The sequence below is a fragment of the Lynx canadensis genome, chromosome D2 (genome assembly GCF_007474595.2).
Source record: "Lynx canadensis isolate LIC74 chromosome D2, mLynCan4.pri.v2, whole genome shotgun sequence".
Taxonomy (NCBI): domain Eukaryota; kingdom Metazoa; phylum Chordata; class Mammalia; order Carnivora; family Felidae; genus Lynx; species Lynx canadensis.
Genome location: NC_044313.2, coordinates 83,580,302 through 83,606,399, shown reverse-complemented (window position 1 = coordinate 83,606,399; position 26,098 = coordinate 83,580,302). Strand labels below are relative to the sequence as shown.

The window sequence follows — 26,098 nt, the reverse complement described above, 5'->3', positions numbered from 1 at the left end:
TACATGGCCACAATATAAAAACTTGGGAAATAGGCATAAATTTCCTTAAATTTCCATGGCAATCCAATTTTCTTTGATAAGAATTTAGTTTTTAACACAGAGTGATAGAGTTAAGACATCACATTACTATTCATTTCATTGCTGGCAAAATGCTCCCATAACCATCTTAGACTAACAACGCTAACATGAACAATATTATTACTACAGACTCTTTGTTTTTGTTTCTGTTTTTATAATTTCAGTTGTTGTAGAGCTACATTACACTGTGAACAAGACATTAAGGTATTATCTTTGAAAGTTGTCTGGAATGGTCGTTTTCTATTTGTATTTATGTCACCAAATGAATAAACACTTAGATTTTTTTTTTACATTGATTTATTTTTGAGAAACAGAGTGAGACAAAGCGTGAGCGGGGGAGGGGCAGAGAGAGAAGGAGACACAGAATCTGAAGCAGATTCCAGGCTCTGAGCAAGCGGTCAGCATAGAGCCTGATGCGGGGCTCGAACTCACAAACTGTGAGATCATGACCTGAGCCGAAGTCGGACGTTCAACCGACTGAGCCACCCAGGTGCCCCAAACACTTAGATTTTTAAATTTAATATTTATTTTTGTGATGTCCTTATATTCAATGTCTTATAATGATATATAATATTCATATGGCTCTAAAATTTAAAAAAAAAAACAGTGGTGTAGCTCGTTTAATCTAGCTTCATTGCCTATTCCCTCAAAACATTCCCTCTTTCTCTCATACATAACACTTTTTTAATGTTATAGTTTATCATTTTTCCTAACATCCATATATACACATTTATGTGTATATATTTCCTTTTATTTGTATGTGTGTATGCTCCTCTTTCTTAAAAGTTAGTATATATATGCACTTTTCTCCAAGTTGTTTTGTCACTTTCTGTAACTACAGATAATTCTATAGTAATAGGTAAAGATATTTATCATTAATTTTTACATTTCAATTATTATCTGCTTGAGGATGTATCATCATTTACTCAACCGGACCACTCTTGATGTATATTTAAATGGTGACTACTTCTTATGAAAATGCAAAAATTTCCTTGAAGTGGGATTTCTGGGTCAAAAATAGATGCTACTATGACTTTCTTCAATTTTTTAATTGTTGTTAAATATACATAACATACAGTTCCCCATCTTAACCATTTATAGGTATACAGTTTAGTGATATTAATTACATTTATAAGGATGTGTCTGCAGCTCTTTTCATTTTATAAAACTGAAACTTTATACACATTAAACAATAATTCCCTATTCTCTTCTTCCCCATGACCCCCAGAATACACAATTCTACCTATTGTCTCTGTGATTGTGACGAAGTAACTTATATAAGTAGAATCATGTGGTATTTATCTTTTTTATGATGAGCTTATTTTATCTATCATAATGCCCTCAAGGTCTAGCATATGCCAGCCTTTCACTATCCGTTTGTGTCTTGACATCTAAACTGTGTCTTGAGTCTGTTGTAGACAACATATAGTTGGATCATGCTTCTTTCTAAATCCATTTGGTCAATCTCTGTCTTTGACTGTAGAGTTTAATTAATTATCATTTAAAGTCATTACTGCTAAGGAGGGACTTCTGTCATTTTGATATTTTTTTTCCATAGTCTTAAAGTTTTCTCATTTTCATTTCCTTCAGCACTGTCTTCTTTTGTGTTTAGTTGATTTTTTGTAGTGTTTAAATTCTGTTTTTTTTAAATTTTCTTTTGTGTGTATTCTATAACTGTTTTCTTTGTCTTCATCATGTGAATTATATTTAAATCCTAAGGTCATAGCACTCTAAGTTAGATTTATGCCAGCTTAAATTTAACAATATATAAAATTCTGGGGCACCTGGGTGACTCAGTCAGTTGAGTGTCTGACTCTTGATTTTGGCTCAGGTCCTGATCCCAGGTACAGGGGATCAAGCCCTGCAGTGGGCATTGCACTGAGCATGGAGTCTGCTTGGGACTCTCTCTTCTTCTGCCCCTCTCCCCTGCTCCTGAACTCTCTCTCTCTCTAAGAGAAATTAAAAAAAAAAATACAAAACTCTGCTCTTTTCCAGTTAAATCCTCAGCTTTTTAGTCTATTTGTGTAACAAAATTACACGTTTATATATTGTGTGCCTGAAAACATAAAGTAATAATTCTTTTAAATTTCTTAGTCTCTTAAATTATGTAGAAATCACAAATTAGAGTTAAAGACTTTGGTACTATAATACCAGCTTTTGTGATTGCCCATACATTGACCTTTGCGAGATCTTTGTTTCCGCCTACTGCTGGACCTTATTGCCTGGTGCCTGCCCATTGTAACCTGCAGGATTCCCTTGACACTTCTTGCAGGGCTGGATTAGTAGTAATGAACTCTCTCAGCTTTTATCTGGCAAGTCTTAATTTCTCTGCCACTTTAGAGGACAGTTTTCCCAGGTATAGAATTCTTTTTTGACATTTTTTTTCTTTTAGTACTAGGAATAAATAGGGTCATTGTCTTCTGGCCACCAAAGTTTCTAATAAGAAAGAGACTGATAATCTTATTGAGGATCCTTTGTATGTGAGGAGTAATTTCTCTCTAGCTGTTTTCAAGATTCTCTTCTTGTCTTTGTCTTTTGTGTTTGATTATGAAGTGTCTTGGTGTGAGTCTCTTTACATTTATCTTAATAAATTTCATTGAGCCCTTTGGATGTATATCTGTATCTCTTTCATCAGACTTTGGCAGTTTTCAGCCATTATTTTTTCAAACATTCTTTTTCTCTTCTCCTTCTGAGACTCCCACAATGTGTATGTTGGTCTTGTTAATAGTGCCCTATTGGTCAATTAGGCACTGTTCCTTCCCTTTTATTTAATCATGTTTTTTTTTTTCTTTTCCTGTTACTCAGCATCAATAATTTCCATTGCCCTAGCTTCAAGTTTATTGATTCTTTCTTCTGCCTGCTCCAATTTGCATTTCAACCTCTCTAGTAAACTTTTTATTTCAGTTCTAGAATTTCTCATAGTTTCCTGTAGTTTCTTTTCAGGTTATCTGTCTCTTTTCCGTTTCATTAATACATAAGTTTCTTGACTTTCTCTACATCTATTTTTAGTTCTTTGGACATCTTTAAGGCATCTGTTTTAACATCTTTATCTAGTAACTCATCAATCAGGTGTTTTTCAAGGCCAATTTCTATTCATTTTTTTTCCCTTTGAATGGGCCATACTTTTCTGTTTTTATTTATATCCTGTGTCATTGTTATTGTTGCTGTTGTTGTTGTATATACCCTGTGTTGTTGTTGTTGTTGTTGCTGAAAACTGGACATTTGAATCTAATAATGTGGTAATTCTGGAAATCAGAATTTTTCACCTTCCCAGAATTTACTGGTTTTTATTTCTATTTTGTTTGTTTTTGTGTATGTGTATACATATACATGTACGTGTACATGTACATACATGTATACATGTACATGTACATACATGTATACATGTGTGTGTATATACATGTATATATGTTTTCTTTACTGTAGTCTGTCTCTGCGCTGAGGACTAGTCTGAGGTTTAATCCTAAGGTCTTCTCAAGTAGTTTCTGAGCTATGACTTCCCCTGGGTATGCACATTGACTTGCTAGTTTCCCTCCATGTGTACTTGCTTTTAATGCCTGGCTTCCAAAGGGAAAAATGGAGAAAAAAGAATAGGGTAAAAAGGTTGCTAGCCCTTTGAATTCCCTGGAAATTTCCTCAGTCTAAGTGGAGTGGCTTACAGCAAGAAAGGTGGGTGTGACAATAGTCACCTGCATCTCTGTGATTAGAAACAGCAGTCACTGATGAGGGCACAGATCTCTGATATTTAGAGGACATGGCCTTTTTGCCCATAATTACTCCCAGCAGCAGTGTGCAAGCTGCTACAGGAATATGTGCCCAGCTCCCTGCCAAGTGGCAGAGGGGTGGGAGATGTGTAACTGCTACTGTGCTAAGAGTTGTAATTGATGGAAATTAATCATTTTACTGTCCAAACCTTACTCCAGAAGTTGGAACACTGAAATAAACTCTGGAGTTCTAAAATAGCTGTATCAGAAAGATCTTGCCAATTCTTGTTTACATGAAGATAGATTCCTGATATCATCTTCTCAGAATTCCCCAATACTCATATCGTTCTCATATACTATGCCAGATTTTCCATCATAAGTTTGTAACACTCTTTTAATAATACCAGGAATGTCTGGAAGTACATTTTTTCTCACAGGCTCACCAATAGAGTGGAGTGTCCACTTGGGACCATTGCTAATCTAACAAGTAACAAATGGAATTTCATTGTGGTTTTCATTTGAATTTTTCTTCTTGTGTATAAAGGTGAGCATCTTTGTATATGATGAAAAGTCATTTACCTTTCTCTTTCTGTGAACTCTTTTTATTCTCACGCAGTGTTTTGTGTTTTTTTTTTTTTTTTTTTTTTTTTTAATGTACAGATGATGTTTTTCTCTCCTAATTTGTAAATCTACATATGTTAGGGATTTGAACATTTTGCATCTGTTGTTAATTGCAAATATTTTCCCTAGCTTGTCACTTGTGGCTTTACTTTGTTTATTGTGTCTTGCCAAGCCATTTTGTAATGTCATCAAATTTATCTCTTTATTCCCTTATTGCTTCTTGATTTTGAGCCATAGTTAGGAGAGATATGCCCACTCTCACATTATAGTAGAATTCATCTGTGTTTTCATCTATTACTAGCACTTGTATTGTTTTATTGTTTATTATATATGAATATCCTCTCCATTTGAGATTTACGCTAGTATAAAGAATGGATGCAATTTGATCATTTTCTGTATGGCTCTTCTATTTGATAAATGATAGTATTCAAAAATCCATTTTCCCCTACTGTTTGGAGATGATTCCTTTATCATCTGCTAAATTGTCATGTGCAATTTTGACTATTTCTGGATTTTCAAGTCTATTGTACTGGCAAACTTTTTTATTTCCTCTCACATAATGCCCCAGGAGAGTTTCTCTTCTTGTCTCAGTGTTGAAGCAAAGAAGTAATAGAAATTAACCCATTTTTTGATATGTCTGACTTCTGGCACCCTGGATTTGAATTCAAGCTCTATCTTACATTGCCCTTTGATCTTGTAAACATTATTTAATATCTCAAAGTTCTCAAGTCCTTCTCTGTAAAATGGGAATGATTTACAGACTTATTGATGATCATTTACATAAAGCATTTAGCACAAAGTAGGCTTTAATAATTGGAAGCCATAGTTATCTTATTCTTACAGTTACTGTTTTGCCAAATGCATAATATATTCCATAGTTACATGATATGACTTCTGTTTCTTCACTTTGAAACAAAGAATATCATGTTAAACAAAGGAAGATAATGAAGTTGAAGAAAATTTCTGCAGGAAGAAGTGTGCTTCAATTCACTATAATGCCTGTATTTAAGAAATATCCTCTGTAGGCATTAAGAGTAACATCAATGTATTTTGATTTAATATGATTGATGTAATTGACTGGATTCTTGCCTTTAGAAAAATATTTTACCAGCTGGAACAGAATATGTTCATTTTAATTTTCAAGCAGCTTGATATTTGGTACAAATTACTAGTCTTTGTTTATTACAAGATATGGTAGAAGACCATGCAGACCATAATTAAGATTTATGCACCATTAAAACACAATTTTATAATTCAAAATTTGCTCTCCCGACACTTAATATCTCTTTTCATGTGATGAAGTTTCAAGTTAATTAAAGAGCTCTCCTAATAAAAGATATTTAGAAAACCATCCAAACAAGAAATATTTTCCATCTTTCTTACTCATAAGCTAATTAATTACATACTACATTTGTGTCTCCTTTCCCTAGACTGCATAATTTTGAAACTTAATTTACTAATGAAATTGTGATTTTGTTCCTCGGTTGATGAAGGAAAACAGATATAGCACACACACATATTACCTCTTGTTCTCAATTAATACTGAAATCTCACTGTCTTTCAGGGACTCCGGAGGATTACCCACGATTTTTCCATATGCATCCTAGGACGGCAGAACTTAGCCTCCTGGAGCCCGTAAACAGAGATTTTCACCAGAAATTTGATTTGGTTATTAAGGTAAATTAAATTAATTTTTTATTACCTTGTGTTTCTAAACTGCTAATCAAAGAAACCAATAGCGGCTACTGTAGGCTCTTTTATGTTATAAAACATAAAATTAATCTGACAGCAGTTAGCCAATGTTTTTGTTAAAAAAATTGAACTGTGGCAGTTCTATTGTGTTGTGTTCTTTTAAAATATCTGTTTAGGGGCGCCTGGGTGGCGCAGTCGGTTAAGCGTCCGACTTCAGCCAGGTCACGATCTCGCGGTCCGTGAGTTCGAGCCCCGCGTCGGGCTCTGGGCTGATGGCTCAGAGCCTGGAGCCTGTTTCCGATTCTGTGTCTCCCTCTCTCTCTGCCCCTCCCCCGTTCATGCTCTGTCTCTCTCTGTTCCAAAAAAAATAAATAAACGTTGAAAAAAAAAAAATTTAAAATATCTGTTTATATTATGATGAGATTCAAATACTGAGCATTTTTATATGTAATAAATGTCCTGGTCAAATGTATATAATACTACATAATATAACTTTGTTACACTTCTAGGGTTTAATTTTTCTTGCCAAAAGAAACTAATTTTTGACCACAAAACCTTTACTAATGACTATATTTTAAATGTGCATGCATTCATATATTTATTTATTTTAATAATGTATTGTTTTAAAACTATTGTTGCTCTTTCTAACATAAAAACAAAAGATCTTGCCTTTCCAGAAATTCTTTTAATATATGTCTCGTTATTTTCTTTATTTTGAAAAATGATCCCAGACTGGAAAAATTATCAAAGCGAGGAGAATCCACTTGGCATTACAACAACAGTTTAATAATTTAATAATTAATTAATAATAATTGATAATGTAATAATTTAATAATTACTGTATTGTAATAAAATCATTTAAAAGGTACTGTGGAAACCCAGATGATCTGCCAGTTAATTCTGATAGACTTTGCTGGGAAGGTAATATTTGAGCTGGACAGGGAAGGAATAATGGTAATTTATGGAGGGCACTCTAATTAATAGAACAGACACAAGCAAGAACATGGGATAAATCTAAACAATGGGTATTATATGACTTTCTCATATCTACACACAGAGAACCATAACTATAGAAATGAATCCCTAGGATATTTTTTTTTAATTTAAAAGTGTTAAAAGGAAGTAAGATGGGGAAACTTACTGAGCAAGTACATTGTACAAGTTCATTTTTCATTGAATTAGAGCCACAACCTTAGTCGTATGCTCACTGGTACAAATGTGTAACTAAGCTCAGGTAAGGTGAGTGATTGATTCAGAGTTAACCTCACTAAAAAGCAGCATCTAAGTGAGGGCCATACTCTTTCACTCCACCCAGATGCAGTTGCTTAGGAATGGTTGTGTGGCTTAAATATGTGTCACCGCAACTGCAAACAATCATCCGTAGACAAACAGTTAATGTTAGCTCAAATTAGGATGTATTTTGTGAGCGCTGATCCTGTTGTGCATTGCCAGATCCTGAGATTGTAGAACTGTTGAAGAACTTGTAGTCTATGAAGGCAAAGAGTTATATAGGCTGATAAATCAAATATAACACATCAGCCTGCTAATATATAGGAGGACCACTAAAACGTGCTGGAAAAGCACAGAATAGGGAGATATCAATTAATCTGGGGACTCAGAGAAGATGTTCTGCAGATTGTGCCAAGCTCAGTGTTGCTTCATAGGAAGATTTCGGCCAATGGATAGAAGTTCCTTATGTTTGAACATAAGGAAGAGCAGAAGTGAAAACGAGGAGGCATGATGTAGGCGGCTATGAGTGGTTAATGGGGAAACGAGGTATAGAGGCAGAACACGGAAGAGCCTCATGTAAGACTATTTCCTTGGATTTTGTTTAGTAGGACTTGGGAGTCATTCCACAAAGACAGACTCCTTTTACCATTTGTGTAAAATGGCCACGCATGAGCTTTATCTTCTTGCACTGACTATTTTAATTATCATGGAACTATATAAAACTCAAAAATACGTTTCCATCGTCTACCGGCGATCTGCTTATACTCCTGTGGTGCTGCTCTCTGTGGGAGGTGAGAAACCCGATGAAGCAGTGTTTCCAAACCGCCTCGTTTCAAACCTGAAATCAGTGATTTTCCTTTATTATAAGGTTAGTTGTCCTGGCATACCCAGGTATGGTGAAACTCAGCCCATCAATTACAGAGACCAAAATCAATTAGAACAGGCCATAGATAATTTTTTTATGGTTTAATAACACTATATATTATTAATGGAAGTTTTTACGGACATTATTAGATTCAAATTACTGTGTTTTGTGTGCAGTCAAGGGGATAATAAGCAAAGGTATCAATCTATAAGAATAATAATGTGCCACCTGCTTGAATAATAGCTGAATATTGTGGCTTTGTATAGGGATCCATTGAAATGCTACAATCTGGCAGTCTCTTTAGTAGGTCTTTCAGCTTCTTCCCTTTTTCTTATTTTAATAATGCTTCATTTTTCATTGGCCATAAAAGTTTTTATTGGATTCGATCCCAATTTCTGTTTTGGAAGCTAAGGAAAAATAAAACAAAATGAAGCATTTTCTCCTAGACTTTGAGAATTCTGCTTTTAAAAGATACATGCACATTGCACAGCTGGTAAGTGCCATGGTTAAGAAATTTATCATCTTTATTTCATTCGGCTCAGCCAGTGATTCATTCAGCATCCTCCAAAAATGGAAAGGTGAGACTAGGAAGAGAAAATGGAGTAGTTCACCAGCTTTAAGATACTACAGGATTGGAACTTGTCCAGTTAAAAGAGGAAAGGGCATTCCATTTCTAGACGCTATTCCAAATCTAAAATAAATGTCATCACTTAAGCATTTTTAAAATGAAGCACACATTTTGAATAAGAATCACACATGTGGTTGGCTCAGGATGGTTCATATTCATGCCTGTTGTCTTTGTGTAATTATTCATAATATCTCTTTCACTTTCGAAACCATCCCAGTTTGGATGAAAAGTTACATGATCACCATAGTTACGAAGCAAAAAGCAACTATGAGATAGAAATACAAAAGCATATTTTAGATTCTGGGTGATCATGAATTAGTTCATGCATGAAGTCTCATTAACAAAGCCCAGAAAATTCTCTTTTGTTATTGTAAGTGTAGTATTTAAAAAAGAAAACTATTAGTACATATGTTGGTGCTCCAGATATCTAACACAAATTTCTAATGGATAAATTATTAACAATTCACTGCCTGGCAGTTGCTCAAACATTTTGCTTTTTATCTAAAAAGCAATTTGCTTTTTATCTAAATCCCATGGGTTCAAACGAGGCTCACAGACAGGATTGTATTATGGTCTGTCAGATTTTTACGTTTTCCCACTGGCTTGCTTCTACCGTCTAGCAGGCTGACCTGTATTCCTTGTCCGTCCACGCCCTGAACCTATCAACTGGAGCCCTCATTAGTCACCTGCACGCTTTCCGCTTTCCGTCTGGCCATCCTGGAGCACTAGCAGTTCTCTCCAGTCGCCCTGTTCTCTCTGCCTCTGGGCATTTGTAGATGCCACCTTGCCTCCTGAATCATCCTATCCTTTCTCATGGGAGTCTAGTTCACACCGAGGCACCAGTAATTAGCATCGGTGGGCTTTACTTCCTCTGGAAAGGTGCCACCGGTTGGAGGCTGCTTCTTACATCCCTGCTTGTCCCTATGGTGGCTCTGATCACTCTACATTCAGTTTTTCTGTTTATTTTCTCTTGACCTCTGCAGTCGTGCAGATTGTAATATATGTCTTCACACTGTGGCCCAAGACCCTACCCCATCCGTGTATACTGCATACAAGGTGCTCGATGAATTGTCGTGTTAGTTTTCTCCCTGGCACAAGAAAACCTGTAAAGCTGCTAGATTTATGTACCTACGTCATCACTATATTTACATACATACTTTTTTTATGAAATTTATTGTCAAATTGGTTTCCATACAACACCCAGTGCTCATCCCAACAGGTGCCCTCCTCAATACCCATCACCCACCCTTCCCTCCCTCCCACCCCCCATCAACCCTCAGTTTGTTCTCGGTTTTTAAGGGTCTCTTAAGTTTCGGCTCCTTCCCTCTCTAACCTCTTTTTTTTTTTCCTTCCCCTCCCCCATGGTCTTGTGTTAAGTTTGTCAAGATCCACATTACATACATACTTTTGAAAGTGTATGCGTTCAGTACAACTTTATCTTGTGTCTATTGCCAGAAAAAAGTTGCAATAAACTTTTCAAATTCAATCACTTGGGGGTGAGGGGGAGGGCTAGACCTATGTTAAGGCAGAGTTTAAAGCCATTTATGACTATATTAAAAAAAGAAAAAAACCTCCTCCTGAGGAAAAGATATATATTGACACAAAAAATGAGCCACAGAATTGAAACTGGCGAGCTTAAATATTAGTGATGATGTGACGGTTATCCTGGGGAGTTACTTTGCTCCAGTCATGTGACAAAACAGCGCATCCTAGGAAGGACTGAGGCTCAAGAGAACAGCTACATGGCACATGGGTTTCTGATGCCACAGATCATTGGGTTCTTTCTGAACGGGGATACTCATTGCACTCTACTTAACAGGGATTCAGTGGAAAACTCAGGCTCGCTTGTTTTTAAGGCATCTGGCATTTGCTGGTTTTCAGTTTGCCACATCTTTTCTGAGCCTTTAAGAGGTGCCTGACATTTTGCTTCGTGTTGAAGAGACAGAAATGTGTGGAGGCTTTGCCTCAAGGAAACCGCAGGTATGGAAACGACGATTTTAGACTGACCTCCCTTCTGAGGTCTGCGTCAATGTTTGCAATTACTGGCTGGATAACTAGTCCCAGGGCAATGCAGGCGTGTTGTGTTGAGAGTGCAGCACACTCAGCACCTGTGAAAACCTGAAGCCTTCTATTCCTGCTTTTCTCTTGGCTCACCACCACCACAGTCATCCGGACACCCCATCTAGGAGATGCCAGCTCCCCAGACACCTGTCCTGCGGTCCACGTCCAGTTACCATTGGGTCTTCTCCACATAGCTCTGGGGTTTCTCCTGCCTGTCTCCCCAGCCCCCGTGCCCATGGCAGTTCTCTGGCCCCCACCATCAAGGCCACCCTCTCATGCAGGTGGTCTCTCCAACCTCAGCTGCTTCTCCTACCCCGGCCCTGCACGTTCCCAACAGAATGTTGCTAAAACAGAAATAGGTCAAGTCACTCCATGTTGCCTTCAGGACACTGGATCATTTACCCACCACATGTATTTTCCATGGAGAACTTTGCCGATTCGAAAGATCGCAGGTGTCAAAAGCAGACAGGCGGAGCTGAGGGCCACAGACATCAGTCATCACGTCTCAGAATAAAAAGGGTGGCAACTCCCATGAAAACGGAACTGTCAAAATCAGTTAAGTCTGCTGAGGAGATGGTGAAGTATAAGTTACTGTTCTTTCTGCTGTCGCATGAGTCTTGTCAGTCTCTCAGAAAAAGGAGAAATAAAGAGGGGCAAAGAAAGGCGTGCATACTCCCTTTAGGGAAGATTGACTAGGAGTCTCCAGTGAGCCGGGGTTAGGACAGAAAACCTCGGACCTGATGTTTCCATCCACAGGAAGCAAGACAAATGCTATGGGGGAAATACTCTAGCTGAGTGTGCTCTCCCTGTCCTAACAGATCCCTGCTCAAAGACCAAGCACAGACATGCCCCACATCTCAGTTCGGCAGGTCAGTAGACAATAAACTGTGTCTGCCCTAGTAGCAGAATCACTAAGGTGAGGAATTTGGAGTCCATTAAGAGTGAAAGTCCTTTATATATTTTAGAGAAGTTATCCTACAAAAATTTCAAGGATTAGTTCTTATTAGTAATGAAATAGCAAACGCTCCATGGGTTTCTTAATGACTAATACTTTTGGAAAACCATCAACACGTTAGATACATGCTCATCTTTTATTTTAATTTTAGGTTCCTTTTTTTAATTAATTAATTTTTAAATTTATATTCAAGTTAACATATAGAATAGTCTAGCCTTCAGGTCTAGAACCCAGTAATTAATCACTTACATGAACACCCAGTGCTCATCCTGAAAACTGTCCTTCTTAATGCCCATCACCCATTTAGCCCATCCTCCACCCACTTCCCTTACATCAATTCTCAGTTTGTGCTCTGTATTTAAGAGTCTCTTATGGTTTGCCTTCCTCTCTGTTTTTATCTTATTTTTGCTTCCCTTCCCCTATGTTCATCTGTTTGGTATTTTAAATTCCACATATGAGTGAAATCATATGATATTTGTCTTTCTCTGACTTATTTCACTTAGTATAATACAGTCTACTTCCATCCATGTCATTGCAGATGGCAAGATTTTATTCTTTTTTGATGGCTGAGTAGTATTCCATCTTCTTTATTCATCTGTCAATGGACATTTGGGCTCTTTCCATACTTTGGCCATTGTGGATAGTGCTGCTATAAACATTGGGGTTCATGTGCCTTTGAATCAGCATTTTTGTATCCTTTGGATAAATGCCTAGTAGTGTAATTGCTGGGTCAAACAGTAGTTCTCTTTTTAATTTTCTGAGGAAACTTCATACTATATTCCAGAGTGGCTTCACCAGTTTGCATTCCCGCCAACAGTGCAAAAGTGTTCCTCTTTCTCCGCATCCTCACCAATATCCGTTGTTTCCTGAGTTAATTTTAGCCACTTTGACAGGTGTGAGGTGGTATCTCAATGTAGTTTTGATTTGTATTTCCCTGATGATGAGCGATGTTGGCATCTTTTCATGCGTCTGTTAGCCAACTGGGTACCTTATTTGGAAGAGTGTCTTTTCATGTACTCTGCACATTTCTTTTTTTTTTAATTTATTTTTGTTTTACATTTTATTTATTTTTGATAGAGACAGAACACAAGTCAGGGAGGGGCAGAGCGAGAGGGAGACACAGAATCCAAGCAGGCTCCAGGCTCCGAGCTGTCAGCACAGAGCCCGACGTGGGGCTCGGACTCACGAACCATGAGATCATGACCTGAGCCGAAGTCAGACACTCCACCGACTGAGCCACCCAGGAGGCCCAACTCTGCACATTTCTTAACAAACCCAACACACACAAAACAAATTTTATGTTCCTTCTTAAAAATTTGCACAGTAAAGATTAACACATAAAACATTATTTTTGTTTCCTCAAAAGAACACTGTATACTTGTACATCCTTCTGGTTGTCCCCAATTCTAAAAAATTCTAAGCATGAGGGTGAATTATTTAGTAATATGACAATTATGGAAATTAATGAAAGGAAAGAACGTATTGTGCCCTCAGAGCAGAAATACAGCATACCAGTTGAATACAGTGTCTATCCAAATATGCAAGCTGCCGACAGAAACACGGGGGTGATAGTTTATTTGGCCTCCTTTCTTCCTCACAAGGTGACCTGCAGGTGCTTGGAAGAGGAAAAACAATTTATCCATTCTCGTCACGGTGCCTTGATTTCGGCAAGTCCCCCTTGTCTGCAAAGGTCATTGTATGAGTAAGGCAGCAAGTGAAAATACTGTAAAATGTTCTAATGAAGCTGCTTTCTGAGTGGTCCTTGCCATACCTCCCCAGTACATGCCTCTACATACATCTACAGCCATTCCCAGGGGATCTTCATAAGCTCCTTGCTTGTTGCATGGAAAACTTTAGACATACTCTCAACCTTGTGAGTTCAGTAGGTCTACTCACTATTTTTTCTCAAGAGTCACCAGGTACAGGGGCACCTGAGTGGCTCAGTTGGTTAAGCATCTGACTCTTGGTTGCAGCTCAGGTCATGGTCTCACAGTTTGTGGGTTTGAGCCCCACGCTGGGCTCTGTGCTGGCAGTGTGGAGCCTGCTTGGGATTCTCTCTCCCTCTCTCTCTCTGTCCCTTCCCAGCTCATGTTCGCTCTCTCTCCCCCTCTCTCTCAAAATAAATAAGTAAACCTTTTCTTTAAAAAAGAATAACCTGGTATATAGGTGAAACACTAAACTCCCGCTCTCCCTATTTTCCAGGCCCTGAAAAATAACCCACTTGGAGATCAGTTTTTTGGGATATTGATGGGTTTTTGTGAAATTCAGATATTCCAAGATGAACTTTTCCAGTTGACCAGTTCACATAAGACACTTCAGCTGTTGGGAGAAAACCCAGTCGGAACAGGATCAGAACCCTGCATGGGCCTCTGCTGACTGGGGAGGCAGATGGCATGGCAAAATGAGGGAGATAAAACAGTCAGGAGCATTCCAGAAAAAGTTACTACTTTATCACTATCATAATTCTGTCTCTGGCTGGCCATGCTATTTATAGCCAAGATGATTCCCATGTTCAAAGCACCAGCCAATGAGTCTGACATATCTGTGATTAGCAGGGGTTCCTGAGCTCGTGTCTTCCCCAAAGTGACTGATTATTTTCCTTCTTTAAATCATTCAAAATTGGTTTAGTCACTCTGGTGCCACTTTGTATCTCAGACACTAAGAAAGATTTTTATTATTGAAAGATATACAGGAACTTTGCAGATTCATTGCAATAAATTATAAACAGAATGGGCATATTCTTCAAGTGAAGATACAATATACTTCACTTTGTTAAAAATATTTCTTTGGTGGGAAGTGTGTCCATATTATTGTGTTGTCATATTATGAACTTTTGTCGCGTGTGCATTGTCTATCTTCTGTCTAGTGAAGATATTTTTTCTTGTTGGTCAAACAGAAAATGTATTTATTTCCAGCCAAGGATGTATTTCTTTGCTACACTTATGACATTACAGACAAACCAGTATTTGTGTGTAATATACAAAGCAGTGTTTTGCATTTTATCTGGTAAATCATTATATGGCTTTTTAAGTCCTCAGATATTTTTTAGTGACTTATAAATCCACTTGCTGTCAAACTCTTTGGACATCCTTTAATTCCTTAGAGTATTAAAGTTTAAATAAAGAATGTCTGTAAATTTAAGGCACTATGATTTTATAAGAAGGGTCAAAAAGCAATGAGATACACTTATTTCAATTATTAATTAGTTGATAATATTAATATCATCTTTGACCCAGGCAGCACAGGCTTGCCACATCTCCCTAAGACATTTCAAAAGAAGAGTGCACGTTCACAGAAAGGAAATGTAACCCACTGTCAGTAGAGCTTTGGCCCCAACACCCTGTAGGACTCTAGTGAGCTGAGCTGGACCCTAAGGAGAACTCCCTCACACAAGCAAGCGCCCCCCCCCCCCCACTCTTCATGTCCATCCGTTCCATCCAATTGAAATACAAAACTTTGCTTAAAGCCGACAAAGGAACAGTTACTCTCCAGAGCAGAGTTGGGCTGAGGCCACTCTTAGTGTCACAGCTTCCTGGGAACCTGAGCGAGAGAAGACAACGTGCACGGACCTAACTGATCTGCGGGGGGTTAGCGGCTGGACAGGACCATATGATGTGTTTGTTTCTGAAGGGCAGATTTCAGGGCTCCCCCCACTCAATCAAGATGCCCGTGTGTTTCTCAGGGCATCAAAGTGTGAGAACCAACCATATATTAACGTCATTTGGAGCCCGGTAAGGCAGGGTAACATTAAAATAATAATTAAGGAAACAGACAAATAAATGCAAATGAGAAAGTCTGACTGAGCCCCAGGAATCTGCCTTAACCATAACCTCACGTGATACTGAGGCATCAGAACCAGGGCTTAGGAAACAGTGTTTGAGAAACACTGAATGGAAAAGTACAAAAGGCAGAGCCTACTTCTGGAGCCCGCCTTTAACGAAACGATGTACTAGAAGAGGCAAGTGTCTGTAATGCTTAAATAGCTTTGCAGTGTTGGTTGTTCAAGGCCCTTCCTGGGGGGGATCAGCCTTTATTAAACTGTACCATGTGCTCTGGGGTGGCCGTAAGTTAGTTGTCTACCTTACTGTGAACTAGTGGCCATAAACTAGTTTACTAGTGGTGGGAGGAGGGGAAACCTATGTGCATGTTTTGGGAGAGCGAGTTGATGGTAGTTCTTTAGTAACATTTTTATTGAAAAGTGTGCATCTCGATGAGTTTTCACAAATAGGAGCACCCATATGTACGGAAAAAAGGGTATTACAAACACCCCAGATGCTTCACTACCCTCTCCTGGTCACTGCCCCTCACACACCTGAGAACACCCACTGTATGGCTGTAACAGCATAAATTACTTTTGTCTGTTTTAAACTGTTTTTTTTTATTTAAAATATTTTTTTCTTCAACGTTTATTTTTATTTTTGGGACAGAGAGAGACAGAGCATGAACGGGGGAGGGGCAGAGAGAGAGGGAGACACAGAATCGGAAACAGGCTCCAGGCTCCGAGCCATCAGCCCAGAGCCTGACGCGGGGCTCGAACTCACGGACCGCGAGATCGTGACCTGGCTGAAGTCGGACGCTTAACCGACTGCGCCACCCAGGCGCCCCTTAAACTGTTTTTATAATTGTGTTAAAGTACCATATTTTTTTGTCAGAATCATAGTAGTGCTATGCCCCATTCCGTTTGTTTGTTTGTTTGTTTGTTTGTTTGTTTGTTACTATGGCTAACTTCAGAGGTGTCTGTTCCACAATGACTCACTTTGCACTTGAAAAAGAATTCAATAACAACATGTTGTCTTTCTACAGGGAAATGTTTAGACTTTTGTAAGCACTGGCTTTCAAATAAAAGTCCAAGGAATTCATGCTCAAATCTCAAGGCAGGCGTGTCTAAATGCCTCGCTCTTTGAACGTTGAAAACGAATTGCATTGTTAGTGCTAATAAATAAATTATTTGGTTGGAAACTTGAGTAAATGTATTTTAGTAATCTAAATCGATTAGGAAAAAAAGTGTTAATGAATGCAATTCCTAGTCAAAGAGAGAAACTGGAAGTATAAATTTAGCCCTCCAGTGAAATTCTCCAAAGCAAGTGCTCTTCTGGTCTGTTTGAAAGTTGCATTTAGAGTGGGCTAAGGGATAGGGGTCTGTGAAGCCCCAGTGGCGGGTGGGGGGGGGGGCTGTCAGGTTCACAGCGTCAGCCTCCTGTAGATGTAAAGAAGTAGCCTGTGCTCAGCTGGGAGACAGGGGTGTGAGGAGTGTCATCCTTTGTGCCCCGAAGGCTCTACCCTGGAGGAAGGTGGGTCCAGGAGGGGCACAGAGCAGGCCTAGTGAGGAGGCCTCGCATGAGGGAGCATGATGAGATCAGATCCTGTAGGCCCAGGAGAAGTAAAAGTCGATGGAGGGCTTTGGTCGGGGAAGTGACCCAATCCCGGGGAGCCTGGGTGGCTGTGTCGGTTGAGCATTGACTCTTGATTTCAGCTCATGATCTCATAGTTGCTGAGATCAAATCCTATGTCAGGCTCTGCACTGACAGTGCGGATTCTGCTTGGGATTCTCTCTGTCTCCCTCTCCCCCCCCCTTTGCTCTCCCATGTGTGCGCGCGCTCTCTCTCTTTCTCTCTCTCTCTCTCAAAATAAATAAATAAACATGTAAAAAAAGAAGAGGTGACCCAACCTGGCTCTTCTTTAACAAAAGCACTGGCCTCCCTTATGGGGTGTGGGCTCCTGATGAGGGGGAAGCTGACAGGTTAAATAATTAGGTAACAGATGGTGATAGTGGCATCATCGTGGAGACGGTGAAGGAGGTGAGGAGTGGTTAGGTCCTGCTTACATTTGAAAGTTCACAGTCAATAAAATGTGCTTATGGATTAGCCGTGAGGGGTGAAAGAAGCAAGGTGGGTCCAGGGTCTGAGTATCCTGGCCGAACAGCTGGAAGAAGGGACCGCCAGGAGTCGTGAACACCCCCCAAGCAGCGGGCTTGTGAGTTGAGACCCCCCCACCTTTGGCACAGGTTACAGGGGAAATGTTCTTCAGGCCCCAGGCACAGGTGTGCGGTGGCCATGGACACAGGGACTCACGTGGCAGGTGAGGGCAGGAGGGCTGAGCTGGAGTGAGGACGTTGCTGACATTTCTACGGCCGTGACATTCGCAGGGACCCACCAGCCCCGGAGTGTGAGGATGAATAGGAGATGGCCAAGCCCTCTGGGGCTGGGAGAGACCAGCAAAGGACAATGGGGAGAGGTCAGGGGTACTACGAGAGGAAACCAAGAGAGAGTGTTGTGTTGAAGGGCTATTGAACAGTGTTTTCAACGCTGAAGACGGGTTCGGGGGTAAGGACAGTGTAGGAGTGTAGGAGTCCTGATGGCTTGGGCAACTGACCCTGCCAGGGGCCCCGCTCAGCAAAACCTGTGAGGAGTGAGGTCCTCACAAGTGAACATGTGCAAAGTAGGCTCCTTAGGCCCGCGAGTGGTAAGTCCTGTCTAGCAGAAAACAATTTCTTTCTTCTTCCCTAGAATGTATGTAAACGTCTTGATAATCTCTCCCATTTTCCCATTCTGCCCTCAATTGTTCTATCTCCTTGAGAGGGTTCCTATCGGAGATGGTGGGATTTGTTCACGTGCTTGCTCCCCCCACCCCCCGACAGGAAAAGTTATCCTGCTTCCTCAGTCCCCAGGTACAGGCAGCTATGCCATTGTCAACACTTGCTTGTTTTAATACCGAAGATCGAGTGGTTTGTCTCTTTCAGTGTTCTGCCCGCCAAAGTAGCTGAATAGTGCATTTTATTTTATTTTTTTTATACTTCTGCTTTCTTGTCCTTTAGTTTCATTACTGAAAATGGGACTCATGCCCAGAAATTCTCCCAAAAAAACCTGGCTTTTAAATATAATATTTAACTGGTAACTACAGACCCTGTAGATATAAATACAGTTACCTAATGGGGTTAAGTGACTTTTGAAAATACCACCTTCTTGGGGCGCCTGGGTGGCCCAGTTGGTTAGGCATCCGACTTCAGCTAAGGTCATGATCTCACGGTTCAGGAGTTCGAGCCCTGCGTCAGGGTCTATGCTGACAGCTCAGGGCCTGGAGCCTGCTTCTGATTCTTTGTCTCCCTCCCCTCAGCTCTTCCCCTGCTCACACTCTCTCTCTCTGTCCAAATAAATAAAGATTAAAACAAATTAAAAAAAAAAAAAAAAAGAAGAAGAAGAACTGTTAAAATACCACCTTCTTTCACCTGACCTGCTTTTTGCACTTCTCTTCTCATTGATGAGTGGTTACCGGGGATCAGAACAAGTCAGATTTTTGAGAATTCCTATTTATATTGTACAGCAGAAGGAAGGATTGGATGACAGGTTTGATGCATGGTGTCACTGAAGAGTAAAGTGTAATGGTATTAATTTGTGTTAAGTGCCATATTTTAACTCTAATTAATCTGGAGTATGTACGTTATTAATATTCTTTCCTGCCACTAATTTCTCCCATCAGTCTTACATTGGGATGTTCATTTGCATCCTCTGAATTGGAGAAAGGTGGTGAATTTCCCTGAGTAGCCTCTCATAAATCAGGAGACTGGAGTTTTGGGTGCTTTCCTGCCTGGTATTTACATGTGATGTGGCCTTGAACTTAAAACTAACCTTTTTACTTCTCCATCAACACAAATGTATATGTTCTCACATTTAGAGAGGGGTATACAAAATAGGACACAGATTAGGAATGTGGACTTTGGAGACAGATGCCTGGTTAGCACACCTGACACAATATATGACAGCCATCCAAAACTATCAGCCATATTAACAGCAAACTAATGTGAGGGTTAAAACGGGGCTTTTGCATGTTATTTTTAAAGACATGCAGAATTTGATTGTGCCCAGAGATCTAATTTGAGTTTCATTTCCTTTTCATTGGACCACTTTGTTTTCATCATGCAAATAATACATGTTCTTCCTGGCGTCACAGCTGGCAGTAAAAATTAACAACCTATGAGCTGAATGTAAAACATAAGCTTCTTTCACTGTTATAAAATTAGGCTTTTTGTCTTCCCCTCACCATCCATAAATGGTGTGTTTTTGTGTGTTTATCGTGGGGGAGGGAATACGTTATAGAGTTTGTGACTTTTCGTAGCACTGCTGGCATGCCCAGGATGTGGCATCATGGCTTTTGGAATAATTAGATGCAAAATAAAGGGAGAGAGAAAGGTCCTGCTCACAATGACTTGCGTCTATGAACTGTTCCCGCTTTAATCAGATCACAGTTGCTGGGTCGGAAGCCCGTAAGGACCAATTAGCTTCGTCCAGTGTAAAAGCGATGTTTTCTAGTCAGATCTCTCCCTCTCACCCTGATTGGCTGTGTCCAAAGAGCCTGCTGTGTGTCACAGAGGGAACTCCTGAAGAACATCTGTGGCTCAGCGCAAATTAATGACAGCTGCTGGACACAGAAAGAGCAGTCCATACTGATGGGGGGGCGGGGGTTGGCGCATAGGCATATGTGTGAGAAGAATGCGTAAGTCCAGAAAAGGCTGTGCATTATTTCAGGATTGTGGTTCCCTGTGCGGATCAGGGCTCATTGAACCTTTTGTACCGTGGACCACTTTGGCAATATGTTCCCCAATGAAAATATAAATGCGTACAATAAATGACATAGCATTATAAAGGAAATCTAATGTATTGAAACGGAATTCTCAAAATATTTAAAAAGAAGAAAAATACATAGTTTTTATCAGTGCTTTAAATAACCTAATTTTACAGTGGGTTTATTAATTACCACGATTTCAAATTAGTAATTAGCATAAATGATGTTTCAAAATAGTTCAATATTAATAATAATATGAAGTGAAAAAATATTGTGATTTTTCTTGGTTCAAAGTCACCAGTACTCCCAGACTGGTAACTGTGATCTGTTACTCACCCTCTTCATTGATGAAAATGCTAAATTATGATCAGAAGAAAGTGTACAATTATCTTCTAGAAGCTCGAGTTTCTGCCCCAGATTGAAAAATCAGAGATACCTATCTGAACCACTTGTAAATTTTCATGGCTAAAATGGTACGATTTCATCCAGGAAAGCACTTGAGTATTTAATACAAAATATTTAACCTTCAGTTGGAGTTGATTTCAAAACACAACTATTGCAAAAGTGGGGAAAACTTATCAGTAAAAATTTATGACAGAAAATTTGAATCTATTTCAATAAATACATTCTATTGAATTGTGTCAAGGTTTTTCTTGACATTTGGAGGAAATTTTCTAGGAGTCAGTTGTGATGAAATCTTCCCTGAAATAACTTCTGGATTGCTATATAAAAAGGTACATTTTCTAAAAAAAAGACAAAAACAAAACCCAGAAAGTCAAGGGCTGGTGTTTCCCCCATTCACAACATGACCATGTAGTCATGAAAAGAAAATCTATTGGAAATATAAATTGTCATCAATTTTTTTAACTGAAGAGGAGAAAAGACAAGAAAACAAACATATTTCTAGTACATGAGTCTTAATTATATTTTAATAACATATGTCTAACTAAATAATATTTGGAATTCTACAGCTATTTAAAAATACTTACTTGAAATCATCTCTGTCCGTTATATGATGTCTTTGAGGACTTTCCATGGGCAAAAATGTAGCCTTAATCTATTAACTTTATATAGAAATATGAGTTATTTGGGGATTTGATCATTAGTGTGGAATGAGAAGACAAATAGGAAAATAAAGTAAATATAATACTTTAGGTTATGAATTTTTTTCTCTTTTACTTAAATATTTTATTAGCAATTTACCAAATGCCTTTGCTTCTCAATTTTCTGTCTACCTGTTTTTAAGCACAATTTTCTCTCCTAACAACATATAATGCAGATACAATAACTCTTTATTAGTGTTTTTGTTTGTTTGTTTGTTTTTGTTTTGTTTTGTTTTTAATATATACTGAGTTTGAGGACAGGAGACCAAAAAGTTGATGAACTGTCTCTGGACTTTCTTGTCCTCGTCAACTCGTTCTAAGGGCCCCAGTCCCTTGACTTGAAAGCATTTCTTCTTTCTGTAATGACTCCAGATCAAAAAAGAACCCTCCTATATGATGTGAAAAGCAACACGCCAAAAGCATCCAATAACATAGAATTTTTTAACTTCTCAAAAAATTATTTTCTAGGCTGAACAAGACAATGGTCACCCTCTGCCAGCCTTTGCCAGTCTACATATTGAAATACTGGATGAAAACAACCAAAGTCCCTACTTCACGATGCCCAGTTATCAAGGCTACATTCTGGAATCTGCCCCAGTGGGAGCCACTATCTCCGACAGTCTGAATTTGACCACCCCTCTTAGAATTGTGGCTCTGGACAAGGACATAGAGGATGTAAGTTCAATCTGCATTTTGCTCTTGTTTTCTTAACACGTCTCTTATTGTCTTTATGTCAACAGGAAATTTTACGAGGACATAGTTACATGAGCCATAGAATAGAGAACCAAGTCCGTATAAATAAGAGTCTCAGAAACGAGGATCTTAGTGTTGTAATCTAATTTCACATCAAGAATATTGTGAAAAAGAGTATGTTTGAATTCAGTGACTGTTTTTTTGTTTGTTTGTTTGTTTGTTTGTTTGTTTGTTTTTCAGTTTACAGATCCTGGGTATAAGGATGAAAAGGAATGTTTTATTTATAGTTTGCTAAACCACAGGACAATCTTTTTTTTTTTTTATTAATATGGGTTGAAAACTGTTTCTATAATTGCTGATAGGGGAACATAATCACATTACAGAATAAATATTAGAAAAAAAAAACAAAAACATGAAGGCAGCCCTGTGGTATGGTTTAAGGAACTTTTCCGATGCTATGTTATTAGGCAGAAACACATTTGGAGGCAGCTGACCCGCTCACACTGCCACTGGTGGCCGTGTTGATGTCAAGGCTCCGTGCGCCATGCATGCCAGTGCCCTGTGGTGGACATGCCACTGGCCACACGGGTGGTTGGCCGTCCGGGCTGGGCGGATCAGAGTTCTTGACCTCTGCACCCCGTCTTGTGCTGAGAAGTGGGCAGCCAATCTATACCAGGCCAGTCAGAGCTTTTCCAGGAAAGGAAAATCAAGGAACCAGGGCGGGGAGGCTTTGGCATCATGTATCAAAGAAATGAAAACGGATCTGAAGCCACAGTGGCCGCGTTAGCTGACATCATGGAGGAAGCCTGTCACCACAGAGAGGAAATGAGTCCTGACAAAGTCACACACAAGGGAGTGCTGTTGGGTCCTGTTGTCTTGGGTTAGAAGATGCCCAGGCCTGTACTGATCTCTGATTTTTCTTCCTTTTGTTCTGTGGTTCTGTGACCTGCCACAGTATCTCCCCATGCATCTTTTTTATTTTTTTGAAAACATACTTTCAGTTTGAATTCTGCCTCTTCCAAAGGGAGAAAGACCTGACTCAGCCATTTCTCCCTCTTCAACAGAGCTGTTCATAAATGTCCTGCAGCCACGCTGTCCCCGATGGCAGCCACCAGCCACGCGTGCCTGTGGAGCCCTGGAAACAGGACTACACTGACAACTTAATTTAGTGTTTTGTTTAATTTAACTAACTTAAATCTAAGTGGTCACCTACCACTACTTGGGCAGCACAGCCATAGAGTGTCCCCCAAAATCTCATTACAAGGAAGCTTCATCATCCGTCTAGTAAAGGAAGAGGGAACTTTCAGATTTTTTGTCCCCTCTTTCTGGAAAAAGTTTCTAACACTTCGCAGAGGCTGTGACAACTCTGTGTGCACCCCGCTTCTTTCCAGATGCCTTTCTACCTCCTGATACTTTCTCTCTCCCCTCATCCCAACCTTCTGTGCTATGTAGTCTCTCCTCTTTGGTCTCATCACGTTTTAACAATAACTGTCAGTGAGTTCTTAGTACCGGCCAGACAATCTAGTAAATACTTTATTTTGCGTTAATTCCCTTAAATCTCACAGCAAACATAAAAGATGCAATATCCCATATTGCAGAAGGGGAAGTTGAAGCTATTTTAACTTGATTTCTGTGATCACAGACTTAGTAAATGGTGGAGTTGGTCCTTGAGCCAAGGTCTATGGGAAGCAAAGTCCTTGATTTTAAGCACCAAACTAGAAAGCCCATGTCTACTTGATACAGTATGACTATAGTCTGACAATCATGACAGCTGATAAATGCTACAGACATTCTTCCAGAAAAGTGCATATGCGAACACCATTTCCCATCCCAATGTAGGGGGTTAGGGATCCCCTGAATGTCTTCATCTAGTGAGTCCTCACTAGAAAATTCAGTTACCTTAATAAGTTTTATATAGGCTAAGCTACTATATTTTGTAGGCCTGGTGATGTCCCATAGATTTTGGTATGGATTTTATTTCATTTTTAAATTGGAATGCGTAATCATATGTTAAGCAGAGACTAGTCAATTTGGAAAATTATAATAGTGTAAGTCATACCTTCATGAACACATCAGTTAGCAAAATCTGAATCCTGAAAGAAAATGCAGCTGAGAGTTTTTCCATAATTGCAAAATGTATGTGTTTGTATTTACTTGATGTATTTATATTATTGAATAGTTGCATGCTAAACTTGCTTGGGTACATTCTTACTTTCCTGGATTGCCATTCACGTTAACATTATAAATGTGAAAATGCATTCTAAGAGACTTTGTAAAGGATGATGAGACTTACAGGGTATTGGTGAGGTGGAGTTGGGGGAGCTCCTAGGTGTAAAATGTCTGGGAAACACTACTTGACATTCTACTCATAGAGTTGACCATCCCACTTAGCCTATTAAATGCTCTGTGCATTTCCAGGGCTGGGGGAGGAGTTTGGGGCAGGAGGCTGTTGTTCTTAAGAGTTTGTTCTTTGGAGTTACCCCCCAGCCCCGGCTTGTGTGACCCTTGGTCCTACTGTGTGATAGTTGAATGACTCTGTGGGCCTCGTTTTCGTGAGTCGCCCCTTTTCATTCAGTCACCTGTGATGCAAACAGGTATGTGACAGGATGCCTTGGCCTGTCCTTCCCTTGGGGCTGGCAGGAAGGGCAGGGAGAGGACAGTTGCCTTAAATGCTGCCATGCACTTAGAGAAAGGCACCGTTAATATGTCTTGTAAAAACGTCAAGTAATTAAACAATGTGTATCTTGCCATTAGTTTTTTAGGCCTATCCTCTTTCCAAAATTAACTACAGGGAGTGCCATTGGGTGCCTAGAAAGTGAGCAAGTATCTCTAATCTCATAGTGATGAATGTTTCTAAAATACTAAATATAGCTTCTATGTATCTATAATGTAAACAAGCCCATAGAATGTCAACATAGTTTAATCCAGTTTCCTATACCATGTGAAATATTCTCTTAAAACCCACTCCTCAGGCACTGATAGAACCCTTCATCATGCCCCTCAGTCTTGAAACCCAAGAGTCTTTGGTTTTTGTTTTCTCACTGCAGCTGAAAATCTTCATATCCTCCCTGTTTTGTCCTCTGGATATTTCATGACTGTCTTTATCTCTCATTGGAATTACCTTCTGATGTCCTTGCCCTCCTCTTTTTTCTTACTCGGGTGTCTCTTACCCAGCCACTAAGAGTGATCTAGTTAAGAGGTCAGATCAGTCTACATCACAGTTCTGCCTCACACGCTTTTGAGATCAGTTTTCCCGCAGAAGAGAATGGCTGGCTGTTATCTCATGCCTGAACAATCATACGGCCTCATTTCCTGAAACTTCCTCCTCACCTGTTACATTTAGCAATGGCTTGTAGTTTCCTGTGTAGCTTCTTGTCTCATTACCTTTTTTTTGCGACATTTTCCATGCTTTGAAATCTTTTCTCTTTCATCACCCAAGCTGGTTTGGACAACTTCCACTCAGTGTTGAGAGTTCTGCATGGGCATCCCTCACTCACATCATGTCCAGACTCTGCTTCCTCTCACCTGAGTGGGGTGTCTCTCTCGTGCTATCCTTGTGACATTGTAGTCACCTTGCACCCTCTTTGAATATAAACTGAGAACAGGGCTTAGATCTCTGTCATTCTTGTATCTTGAGGATCTAACACAGTTCCCAGAACTTAGTAGTTTCTACTAATTGTTTAATGAACTTGTACATTCAGGCATGAGTAGAGGAATGAGGATATCTAACATATGATCAAAATTCTAGTGCTCTTGATTTAACTGTTTCATGATACGGCCCATTCCAGGGTTGGACAACCACTTCCTAGAAAACTCTTCATCCTATTGAGTTGAAACGAGCCTTCTCATAATTCATCTTGTATTCCATATAACTTCCATTTTCCAGCACTGAGAATAAATCCATGAGAT

The 26,098-nt window shown here is 39.4% G+C and overlaps 1 protein-coding gene across 1 annotated transcript in view; it reads left to right on the top strand.

The window, feature by feature from the left end:
• Window positions 1-26,098, top strand: part of PCDH15 (protocadherin related 15) — a 786,947-nt gene that overhangs the window by 418,833 nt on the left and 342,016 nt on the right. The window contains 2 exon segments of the mRNA XM_032595259.1: window positions 5,968-6,080; window positions 21,965-22,171. Coding sequence (XP_032451150.1) covers window positions 5,968-6,080; window positions 21,965-22,171 — 320 coding nt within the window.